The sequence below is a fragment of the Geotrypetes seraphini genome, chromosome 4, assembly GCF_902459505.1.
Source record: "Geotrypetes seraphini chromosome 4, aGeoSer1.1, whole genome shotgun sequence".
NCBI classification, from domain to species: Eukaryota; Metazoa; Chordata; class Amphibia; order Gymnophiona; family Dermophiidae; genus Geotrypetes; species Geotrypetes seraphini.
The window spans coordinates 69334312-69347001 of record NC_047087.1 but is presented as its reverse complement, the minus strand read 5'-3'; the positions used below and the strand labels follow the sequence as shown (position 1 = coordinate 69347001).

At 42.1% G+C, this 12690-nt stretch overlaps 1 protein-coding gene across 4 annotated transcripts in view; it reads left to right on the top strand.

Annotated features, from left to right (window-relative positions):
- NCAM2 (neural cell adhesion molecule 2) overlaps window positions 1–12690 on the top strand; it is a 600622-nt gene that overhangs the window by 464245 nt on the left and 123687 nt on the right. For all 4 annotated transcript variants that reach the window (XM_033943261.1, XM_033943263.1, XM_033943259.1 and 1 more), the window contains one exon: window positions 7377–7496. In XM_033943261.1, coding sequence (XP_033799152.1) covers window positions 7377–7496 — 120 coding nt within the window. The remainder of the gene's footprint in view (window positions 1–7376; window positions 7497–12690) is intronic.

The window sequence follows — 12690 nt, the reverse complement described above, 5'->3', positions numbered from 1 at the left end:
AAGTAGCTTACATCTTCACATGCTTTTTAAAGTTCAAATGTACTGGCAAATATCTAAGTAGTATATTACTGGCTTAAATATCTATGAAAAAATGAAAAAGCAAGCCTATCTTATCTTTAGAAGTATGAAGCTTCACTAAATACTGCTTGCTCCTCTGTGTCTTCTCACTTCTTTATATCTCAACGTTTCATGATATAAACAATCAGGGCTCTGCACAAAAGAAATAAAAAAAAAATCAGAAAAAATCACAAGCAATAGAACCATGCAAAGGTAAAATATATTACCTGAAATGTTAAACACACTTGAAATCTTAAGGGTAAGTGAAGGCTAAAATGGCGCCCCAGCATCTGTTTAAATAAACCGCTCCGAGCCAATCATACTACTGCTGTTTCATTTTTTATGACAGCTGGAAAATGTGCTCATAATTCTAATCAGGGCACCCTCTGACATCAGAAAGAAAAGAAAAACAAAGGAAACAAACCTCAAAACAGTTGCGCTACAGAGATCTATGTCAGTAAAAATATACCCAATCTATGGATGTATTTAGCCCAAAAGGTTGTACTGATTTGAGCTTTAAAATCCATTGTTGTTCCCACCGCAGGAGCCTCAGCTTCCTATTCCCACCACTTTCTTCTTTTTTTTTCCTTTCCTATTTTTGAATGGAGTTCTTTTCAAAATTGTTTTGAAATATATATTGTAAACCACTTGGATCCTCTTAGGCTATATATGCGGTATATAAAGGTTTTAATAAACATCTTGGATCTTTAAAATTATGTGAAAGTTGGACACAATGCTGCACCATAGGTGCATCCAGAGGAGTGCTGGATGCACCTATGAATGCTTAGACAATATCCTGTATGGTATTGGTTACCATGAAAGTGCTATTCGGTTGAAGACCTGGCTCGCTCTGCTCTTTCATTTTGGCACCTAAGGGCTCCTTTTACAAAGGCACACTAGCGGTTTAACGCGCGCTAAACTGCCGGAGGCGCTAGCTGCTACCGCCTTCTCTTGAGCAGGTGGTAGTTTTTGGCCAGCGCGGGGGTTAGTGCGTGATGAAAAGTCACGTGCATTAACCCCGCTAGCGCGCCTTTGTAAAAGGAGCCCTAAATGTTATGCCACATATGGCCATTAAGCACGATTCTATATATAGTGGATGCCTTTCATAAAATTGTACTAGGTGTCATTCTGAACAGTGCTGATTTTTTTATTGCCATATATGGGATTTGGGGCTAAATGGATCTGCAATAATGTTAATGTATGGTAATTTATTTTTGCCTGTGTTAACACTATTGGAAATACACATATACTGCATATGAAGCCAACAATTATTGCAGAGGATTGGTGTTACCACAAATTAACATGGGGTAACTGTGAATTTTTAATACATTTTAGTGACAAGGATTTTAAAAATTGTACGCTTTTAGTAACAAATTCTCTGTGTCTTGACAGTTATAGCTACAATCATATTCTAGAACTTGCTGCAGCATGTGTGATTGAGCTACAGTTGATCTGATATTTCTCTAGTGGTCTATTTTATTTGGGGGTTTTGTGGCGGGGTCCAGCCCCACCACGCATGCTCAGATCTAGTCCCCACAGAGTGCCAATGAGATGTGCAGGCCTACCAAAATAAAGTCTTTTTTTTCCCTTTTTTTCCACTTTCAAAATCAAAAGTTTTATTTTTCTTGACAATTCTTTATACAGTGCAATAGGCAGCAAAATCCCCTTCACTGCTTCCAATACAGTCCATACTTCAAAAATACAGCAAACTTTACAAATCTCCAACAGTTCAGGATTTCTATATTCTTAATTAAAAAAGACAACAAATTGATTTTACAGCTTTTGTCCCTGGGCTGCTGCTTTCTCTCGGTCCAAGCAGCCTTGACAAATGGGACCAACATTTGTTCTCTCAGCCCACAGGCAATTCCAGGCAGTGCTCCTGCCTGCACTAAATTCTCAGACTGCCACTATTATCCACAGTCAAATAAAGGGCACTCTTTGGTGCCCAGCTCCCAAAGAGATCTCTCACCATACAGCCCTGACTCTCTCTAGCTGGGCCAGTAGGTGTGGAAATATGTTCCACCCAATTACAGAAAAATGGTCCCTGTACACCTCCTGTGTTCCCAATTAATCAGTGTCTCAGGACAGGGACAAACTTTGGGCACTTAAAACAACCCTGGCTTTAAACCTGGCTTTCTCCTGCAGTGATACTGGGCACTCCTCCCCCCACTGCTCCAAAGATCATTCATATACCTGTCCTCACACTCAGACAAATCTCCGTTTCAAATCCCTTAATAACAGGATCCTTGCTTCACATTTAAACAGGAAGGGGGGCGACCATTCTGATTGGCCCAGGCGCCTTAGGCCCCACCAGTAGGCGGAGCTTTGGTGCGGATGGGCCAATCCGGCCTCATTCCGTCGTTGGCTGCCTGCCGGACAGGCGGGTTTGGCTCCCATCTGTCCGGCCAACTACACAAAGGTACGGGGAAGGGGGGTCGGCCAGGGGGGTCGCGGGTCAGTTGGGGGGGCGGCGGAGATTCTTAGGGGGGGCGGTTGTTGGGGGAGGGGGGTTTGTGTCGAGGGCAGGAGGGCCTGGGATCCCTCCTGCCCGTAATGTAGTGCAGGGTGGGGGGTAGGGGGTCGTCGTGGCCAGGAGGGTTTGGGCTCCCTCCTGGCCCGATATTGTCGGGGAGTTGGGGAGTCGGCGGGGCAAGAGGGCTTGGGCTCCCTTTTGCCCCTATCGTGTCGGGGGGGGCAAGAGGGCTTGAGCTCCCTCTTGCCCCGATCGTGTCGGGGGTGCCGCAGTTGGCTGGGGCAAGAGGGCTTGAGCTCTCTCTTGCCCCGATCATGTCGGGGGTGCCGCGGTTGGCTGGGGCAAGAGGGCTTGAGCTCCCTCTTGCTCCGATCGTGTCGGGGAGTCGGGGAGTCGGCGGGGCAAGAGGGATTGACGTTAGAGAAAGGGCGAACCGCTGGAAGAGGAAGCAGCGCAGGCGCAGGGCTCACGGAAGGGCCGGGACCGCCAAGAGAAAGCAGCAGGACACCGGTAGGAGCTTCTACATGATGGGGGGGGGGCGGTCGGGAGGCTGTGGGGGTGCAAGCGGTCCTTCAGGGTGGGGGTGCGGGTGCGGGTGGGAGTGCGTGCGAGCGGTCCTTCGGGGTGGGGGTGCGAGCGGTCCTGCGGAGTGGGGGTGAGTCAGACGTCGGGGGGGGGAACTATGTAAAAAAAATTTTATATAGTGCGCTCACGCGTATACCACGCAAGGTTATGCACGGTTTGTAAAAACATGTATAACGCGCACGTTATATGCGTGAAAATACGGTATTGGACATGGTGGTGGGAGCGGAGTGAGATAGCGATGCATGGGTGAAAAGGGAAGGGGGAGAACATGCTGGGCCGAGGAAGCCTCCTGGATGTTGGGGTTTTTTTGGGGGGAGAGGTTATTAAAAGAAGTGCCAGATTGGGCCTGGGGGGAGAGCTTATGGGGCCAGAAACAGAGGACAGAGAGAGTGATGGTGGGCAATGGTCTGAAGGGAGAGAAGTTGGACCTCGGTTGGTGTGGAGGAAGAGGGAAAGAGATACTTGAAGGGAGAACTGTTGGCAAGAGAAAGGAAGAAATGGTGGACCTGGGGAAGGGAGGCAGGCAGATAGGGGGAGAGATGGGATGGAGGCAGTTGGGAAGAGAAAGGGAGAGAAGTTGGATCTAGGGATGGGAGGGAGGGAGAAATGTTAGGCCTGTGGATGGAAGGCAGAGGATGGAAGGCAGAGGATAGAAGGCAGAGAGAAGCAGCATCTCTCTTTTTTTTTCTCCATTTTATTGTTCAGCATCAAGGGGGGAGAGAAGAAGAAAAACAGAAAAGAGAGGGAGCAAAATGTTGGACCATGGAGATAGAGGAGGAGAGATGGAACCATGGAAGGGCAGGAGGGAAGAGAGCTGGGATAAGATGATGCTAGGGATGGAAAGAAAGGGATAGGGAATTATAGCCTGACCAGTGGAGAGAGGGACAGGGAGTTATATCCTGACCAGTATAGAGAGGGATGGGGATTCTGACAGTGGTGAGCCATGTGGATGAGGTCAAAAGGGAGATGACGAGTGAGAGAGCAGTGAGTACAGTGGTAGAAATGTGGTAATGGGGAGTAGATAGAAGGGAATAGGAGGCTGGAAAAGGAGTGAGATGGGAAATGGGAGAGCTACGGACTGAGAGAAGATGGAGAATTGAAAAGTAGCTGAACATTTAAAAAGAAGGGTGAGAAAGAAGGCAAGATTTGAGTGGACAGAGGCAGAAAAGAAAAAGTTAAGAAAGCTGAAAGGGAAAAATCAATAGTTCAAAGTTTAAGTTTCAAGTTTAATGAAGATTTGATTAATCACTTAATCATAATTCTAAGCGATGTACATAATAATAAAATTACAAAATGTGGGGAACAAAACAATAAATAAGAAAAATCATGTCTGACAAGACTATTGACAAACGTAACAAAACTAAGAACATAAGGGAAGAGAGGGATAAGAACTACAAATTATTTAAAAGTTAAAGAGACATATAAGGGAGATATAGAAGGAAAGGGAAGTTAAAAATTACTTCAATAAAATTAGAGAGAAAAAGTAAAATTGGTTGGAAAACTAAATGGCTAATTTTCAAAGGCGTCTTTAAAAAGAAAGCTCTTTAGTTTACTTTTGAATTTTTCTAAGTTGTGTTCTTCCCTCAAGTGAATAGGAAGTGAGTTCCAAGTTTGGGGGGCTGTAACAGAAAAAATCAATTGCCTATCTCCAATACATTGGAGATAGGCATAAGAAGGAAATGGAATGACAGAAAAGGAGAAAAAATGGACAGCAGACACTAGAAAGAGAATTAGTTGAAGATAGAGAAAAAGCAGAAAGAGAAACTGGGACAAAGATGATGGAAAAACAAAACATCTAGACAACAAGGTAGAAAAAATTGTTTTATTTTGAATTTATTAACTGGAATATGTTAGTTTTGGGATATGTGCATCACAATTATTTTTGTATTCAGTGGTGTAGTCATATACAGCTGATTTGGGGGAGGGACTGGAGCCCACAATTAGTGGCTGGGCTCCAAAGTTTCTCCCTGCCTGAGTACAATTTATAAATACTTGAGCTAGTGGGGATTCCCAAGCCCTGGCAACTGAAGACATCTTCCTCCAGTCTGGCAACTTAAAATCTCCAAGCTTTGCAGGCAATGGCAATATCCTCAAGCTGCCCCTGCTTTCATGCATGCATGAAAGCCAAAGGGGGGGATGGAGAGAAGGCAGCAGCTCTGCAATATCGCTGCCAGCTGCAGAACTTGGGAAGTTGGAGGGGGAGGAGGTGGCTGTCAGTTGGTGAGGCCTGGGAATCCCTACTAGCTACAGCAGGGGAGATGTTCATTTTGAGGGAGTCTAAGCTCAAAGTGGGAGGCCCAAAAAAGCAATAATATTTACCCTGATTAAAAGATCCTCCACATGCGTTGCTGACAGCTGATTCAGCATCCCCACTCTGATAAGGATCACCTCTGAAGAGGCTCACCGTAGTAGAAATGAATGGGAGAACCAGGAGTACGCATCCCTGCTCATCAGAATGGGGATACGGAAACCTGTGGCTGCTCCCACTGTCAGCGGTGCATGTGGAGAATCACTCAGTCAGGGAAAGCATTTCTGCTTTTTTGGGTTTCTCTCCACAGTGTCCCTTTAATGAAGGTTTATTATTAGATATATACATCTTCTATATTAGTGATTGCAGATTTGGGACCTGCTCAACCTTTTTTTTGTTCATCGGCTAGTGTTAGTGTTTGTGTGGCCTCAGAAAAATTTTTTTCAGTCAATGCAGCCCAGGGAAGCCAAAAGATTGGACACCCTTGTTTTAATTGTATCCATTTAAAGTTTTGTTTCCCCGATAAACCAAATGTCTGCTGTAACTGGAAGAAGGATGCAAATTTATTGTTGGGACATACGTATTCTAATGTTCTAATTCCAGCTTTTAACCAATCCTTCCATAAAATTTTTGAATCACCAATCTTAATTTTAAGTTTAAATATAAGTGATCATTCCTAATAAATTTGAAAGAAGTCAATTTAGAAGCAGAACTCAACATTAGGAGCCACATCTAGTTAGTGTGCTTGTGCTAAAGTTCATGCAAAAATTCCTGGGGGGGGAATGTTAAATGAGCTGTCATATGCAAATGGATGAAATAAAAATACAGCTTATTAATGCAAGCATTTAACTATATTTGAAAGATAAAATTGAGTTATAATCCTAGCCCACATCAGCTAATGTAAGGTCTAAGTGAAGTGTGATCTATCAATACAGGATCAATAAAAAGGACCTCTGGGCTAGAATCCTCCTGCCTATGGATACCAGACGTCCTGGAAAACCTTGACATGTTCTCTTATTAGAAGACTGTCTGGGTGCCTGGAGGGATATCCAAAACCTGGAAGTTTGTCCAGGTTTTGGAAGCTCCTGAGATCGGGGCTACGTTTGGAGACCTCTACACATACGCTGATGTCGACATGATGATGTCACATGAATGCGCGCAAGAGTGTGATGTCATTACTTCGATGGCCGCGCATGTGCAGAGGCCCTCCAGATATGGCCCCAAGCTTGGGAAGGTTCATGAGGGGGTGAGGCTGGGGGCGGAATGGAGCAGAGCTGGAGACAGAACGGGGTGGGGCTGAGGTTTAACGGGGCAGGGCCAAGTATCCTCTTTTTTTAAAGTGGAAATCTGGCAACCCTACTTCTGCCCCCCCCCCTTCCTTAAGTGGTCAGAAGGCTCATAATGTTCTTTAAAATTAACAACAAGTCACTTAGCGTAGCTTTTTGCAATAGCAGGCAGGTTAGAATGTGCTCTCCTGCCTCCACTAGTCTTTTAGAAGGCTTCTGAAGGCAAATTGTATGTACGTGGGGGGGAGGGGGGGGGTTTCTTTACTTACAGCTCCACTAAACAGCCTTACTACCATTTTTCCCTTCACAATCTTTGAACTTGGAACTCTTTTCTGATTTACAGTAGTAACTCCCTAGGTGAAGTGTTCCTAATAAGAGCAGTCTTTTTGCTTTGCCCTACAATCTCATACTGTCCCTCCTCCGTCCATTACTCAGCTTGTAAAGAGCTGGAGGCTAACCTAATTGAAACCATTGCATTGGCTTTAGACATGGGTTATCAGGTTTTATGAAACAATTATACTTTTGTATTCCAATATTCAAGGTGAAAAGTGGCACAGATTTTAAACAAAAGCCTTTTTCTCTAAATCAATAAATTCATTAAATCAAGACCATAGTTGCTAATGGAAAACATGGAGTATTATTGTAATTCTGTTATCTTTTATGACATGTTGTAGCTAATATCACCATTTTAATGTTGAAAGAAATCCTTTTGAATATTTCTTTACAGCTATTGTTCTTTTGAGCAATTTGGAACCAAATACAACCTATGAAATTAAAGTGTCAGCTGTGAATGGAAAAGGACAGGGGGAATATAGCAAAACTGAGATCTTTCAGACTCTGCCAGTTCGTAAGTAATGTTTTAAAAAAGTCAAATATTTTTCTTTTATATTCCTTCCACTGTATATGTGCTTTCCACATTTGTTCTTCTGCTATACACAGTACTGTAAATATATTGAAGACTACGTAATTAAATTTTTATCTCAGTTTTTACTTACTTTAGCTTGTCACAAAATAAACTCCGCATTTAAGAAAATGTGTTATTTATGAGTCATAAAGGTATTTTAAGCAAGTATTCTGTAGAAGCGTTCAGTTTTCTACTCTAGCTATTTTTTTCTATCTCAGTTTTTAGTCACTTGTTTATTTTAATTTGTATATTTCAGCTTGTTTCTCAGCCAGTATATTAAAATGGGTAATTATAAATGAACTGAAAATAAATTACCCATGGGGCTAGCTTGATAGCTCAGTAGCAGTTTATCTAGTTACCATGTGAGAAACCTGGATTCAGTGCCTAATCTTTACTTGTTAGTCAGCCTGGTGCAGGAGAAACTATAGAGCAGTGATCTCAAACTCGCGGCCAGGTACTATTTTGAGGCCCTCGGTATGTTTGCCATAATCACAAAAGTAAAATAAAACAGTTTCTTGATCATATGTCTCTTTAGCTATAAATTACAATATTATTATTAAGACTTAGCCAAAAGGAAAGATTTATAAACTATAAAAAGTTTTATCTCATGCAAAATTGTCTATTTTTTTCTGAGGCCCTCCAAGTACCTACAAATCCAAAATGTGGCCGTGCAAAGGGTTTGAGTTTGAGACCACTGCTATAGAGGCACTGCTGTCAGTCCCTCAGGGAAAAAAGTGCCAACACCTAAGGGACAATTCTTTAAACTAGATGTTCACACTTAACTGCATAAGAGGTACTTGGTCCGTTAAACCAAGATATTCATTACCAGTGCCCATACTGTAGATGGCCTATCATTGAATATCCGGGACTAGTACCATCAGCAGCTAAAATACATTTTCCACCTCCGGCTGAATATGTTTATGTTTATTGGAAGCTTCTGTACCGCTACTAATGACTGGGGAGTCAATTCAGAGCGGTTTACATGAGCATCAGTAAAGGTGTAACAAAACATGAGTTATATATATGTATGTCTTACCTATATATTTCATCTACTGTATGTACATATAGTATTATTATGGTTTCTGTATGTCATATATTCATCTTTCTTTCTATTATTTGTGAATCTACCTTTTCATGTTCCAAGTGAGTAGTAACCTGTTTCCTCCATGTTGCTATTCCCCTAATTATTTCTCTATTTGCTAAAGAGTTCTGTGAAAAGTATTGTCTTTATTCCTTTCTTGAACTTTTTGGTGTTCTTTTCTAGTTTTATTTCCCTCGGAAGGGAGTTCCACCACATTGGGGCCATCACCGAGAACATTCTTTTCCTGATGATTTTCTATTTAATGTCTCTGAAGGGCATAAGTTAGAAACATAGAAATATGCTGGCAGATAAAGGCCAAATGGCCCATCTAGTCTGCCCATCCGCATTTACCATTATCTCTTTCTCTCTCTGAGAGATTCCACGTGCCTATCTCAGGCCCTCTTGAATTCAGACACAGTCTCTGTCTTCACCACCTCTTCTGTGAGACTGTTCCATGCATCTAACACCCTTTCTGTAAAAAAGTTTTTCCTTAGATTACTCAGGAGCCTCTTAACTTCATCCTATGCCTTCTCATTGCAGAGTTTCCTTTAAAATTAAAGAGACTCGACTCATGCGCATTTACATTATGTAGGTATTTAAATGTCTCTATCATATCTCCCCTCTCCCTCCTTTCCTACAAAGTATACAGATTGAGATCTTTAAGTCTGCCCCCATATGCCCCATGATGAAGACCACGCATCATTTTAGTAGCCTTCCTCTGGACCGACTCCATCCTTTTAATATCTTTTTGATGGTGCAGCCTCTAGAATTGTACACCCAGCTTTCGCTGTCACCTTTACAACCTGTTTGGCCACCTTAAGATCATCGCATATAATCAAATCCAAGTACTGCTCTTTTGTCGTGCACATAAGTTCTTCACCCCCTAAACCGTACCATTCACTTGGGTTTATGCAGCCCAAATGCATGACCTTGCATTTCTTAGCATTAAATTTTAGCTGCCAAATTTCAGATCATTCTTCAAGCTTCACCAGGTCTTTCTTCACACCATCTGGCTTGTCTACTCTATTGCAGATTTTGGTATCATCGGCAAAGAGACAATCTTACCCGACAATCTTTAAGCAATATCGTTTATAAAAATGTTAAAAAGAACAGGCCCAAGAACAGAACCTTGAGGCACACCACTGGTAACATCCCTTTCCTCAGAATGATCTCCATTTATTACTATCCTCTGTCATCTTGCACTCAACCAGTTCTTGATCCAGCCTGTCACTTTGGGACCCAGCCTGAGGGCACTGAGTTTATTTATTAGATGTCTGTGTGGAACACTGTCAAAGGCTTTGTTAAAATCTAAATACACCACATCTAGCACACATACTCTATCTAATTCTCTGGTCACCCAGTCAAAGAAATTGATCAGATTTGTCAGACAAGACCTACCTCTACTGAATCCATGTTGTCTCCGATCCTCTAATCAACAGGATTCCAGAAACTTGACCATTCTCTGTTTTAAAAGTGTTTCCATTAATGTGCTTACCACAGAAGTTAGACTTACCAGTCTGTAATTTCCTACTACTTCCTTACTTCCACTTTTGTGGAGAGGTACCACATCTACCCTTCTCCAGTCTTCCAGTACCACTCCCAACTTTAGAGACTCATTGAAAATGTCAGTCAGTGGAGCTACCAGAACTTCTCTAAGTTCCTTCAGCACCCTCAGATGTACACCATCCAGCCCCATTGCTTTCTCTACCTTTATTTTAGCTAGCTCCTCACAAACACAACCCTCTGAAAATTGATCAGGGTCTATAACTCTTCCATCTCTATTCACGCGGTTCTGCTCTCCCACTGTAACATCAGAAACACTTTCCCCATTTGTAAGCACTAAGTTCAGTATGATCCCTTCCTGTGTTGGTTCCACTACCAACTGCGGAACAGTTTTCCTTGTAGAGCATCCAAAATCTCCTTACTTCTAGAAGTCCCCGCAATAGAGATACCCCAAACAACATTTGACATGTTAAAATCACCTATTAGCAAAACTTCCCCTTTTTTAGATATATTCTAAATGTAAATATATTCACCATTCCCTTTTCCAAATTGATCCACAGTGCTTCTTCCTTGTCCTGCAAATCCTGCAAGAAGTTATTAGAGTACTGAGGGGGGGGGGGGGGGGTTGTGTGGATTTGATCCCATTACTGGTGGAAGATGTAAGAAGTGCCTTTAACTACTGAGCCATAGAAGCTTTTTTTGGTTAATGGTTATTTATTCTGTTTGCTAGATATTGTGATTCTGAAAGATTAATGATTTTGTATGAAAGCATCATGGTCTTGAATTTCACCCTGCTTTCAATTGGGAGCCCTGGTAATTCAGTAGTGGGATGGCATTTGTTTGCTTTGATATTCCCAGCAGAAATCTAGCTGCAGCATTTTGTACTATTTGTATATGTCTGGTTATATATTTCAGGATGCCTAGCAGAATTGCATTGCAGTAGTCAAAAATTGAGAGTACCAGGGAAATTACTATATTGGACATCACTTGATGGGTTAGGTAAGGTTTTAGTCCTCTGACCCAGTAGAGTTTTCTATAAGTGTTTTTCATGATGCGTTGGATGTGTATCATCATGTCCAGGTTTCAGTCTAGCCATACTCCTAGGTTTCTCACTCCTTCTATGGATGATTTAATGGTGTTGCCTTTCAGAGTTAGTTGGTAACTTGGGCTGTTTCCACCCCATTTGTTGATTAAAAGTAGTTCTGGTTTTATTTCCCCAATGGCTACTAGTCTGTTCGTTTGGAACCAACTGAATATTTTTTCTAGAACCTTGTTGATCTTCCACTTGGTTATCACGTCCCATTTTTTTCAGCAAGATGACCAGTTGGACATCATCTACATAGATATAGCATTCCCATCCTTGTTTTCTGATGAATTTCTCCAGTGGTTTAATGAAGATGTTGAACAGCATGGGTTCCGCACAAGAGATCCACCCAAACCGGTGCATGATCTGACCAAGCAATATCCTTGATGGTAGCTGCATAAATCTTCCCACCCTAACTCTTGTCAAAACAGAGAAGATCTATATGAATGTATGTGCTATGTACCAATGAATAAAACAAATAGTTATTTCCCCCCCCCCCAATGCTGGCAATGTCACCCATCCACAATATTAAGGACTTCCATAAAATTGTGTAAATTCTTCCTATCATATTTAAGACTCTCAACCCCCCCCCTCCTGTTGAGTCCAACCTGGGATCTAGCACTTAATTGAAATCTCCACCCACTATAAATTGATCAACCTTAACTTCCAGGATTTTAGGGAGTAGCTCCTCATAAAAATGTCCTTGTTTGGAATTAGAGCCATAAAAATTTACTAAAGTCATTGTTATCCCATTCAAACTACCCACCCAAATAATCCATCTGCCCCCTTATCTTTCCATTCTCGGTCCATTTGAACCTTTAGATGTTTAGAAAACAGAATTTCAACCCCTGCCTTCTTCCGTTCCTGCTTATTCGATAAACCCACTTTCATATCAAAACCAGCCAAACTATGCCTTCATCTACCTCCCACTCCAATATCCACCACAAGCATACCCACCCACCCACCTTCCAAAACAATCATTCATGCCCCCACACTACAGCCGTTATCAACAATAAAGACAGCAATAATAAAATACATAACATAAGACAAGTCTCTTCAAGTATCCACCAGGACTGTGCCATCCATGAAATCAGTAGTTTCCTTGTGCACCATGGCTCGGCTCTTCTGAGATCACTATGGAGCTGCCTGCCATCTAAATTTCATAAGCTTCAAAGCTGCTGATGTACGGGATACCTCATTTTCTGGAGCCATCATTCCTTCCTTACTCAACAAGTTCCATGCCTCCTACACAATAGTCACCTTCTTATGAACCCCATTTATTGTCATGAGCAAGCCAAATGGAAAAAGCCATCTGTATTGGAGAGATTTGTGTTAGGGCTGATATAACAGGACAAAACTTTCTCCTCTTCTGCAGCGTTAGAGAAAATAAATCTTGAAATATTCCACCTTATGATTATTCCAACTTATGGTTCCCAACTCTTGGTCTTTTCTCAATAACCTCTCCTTAT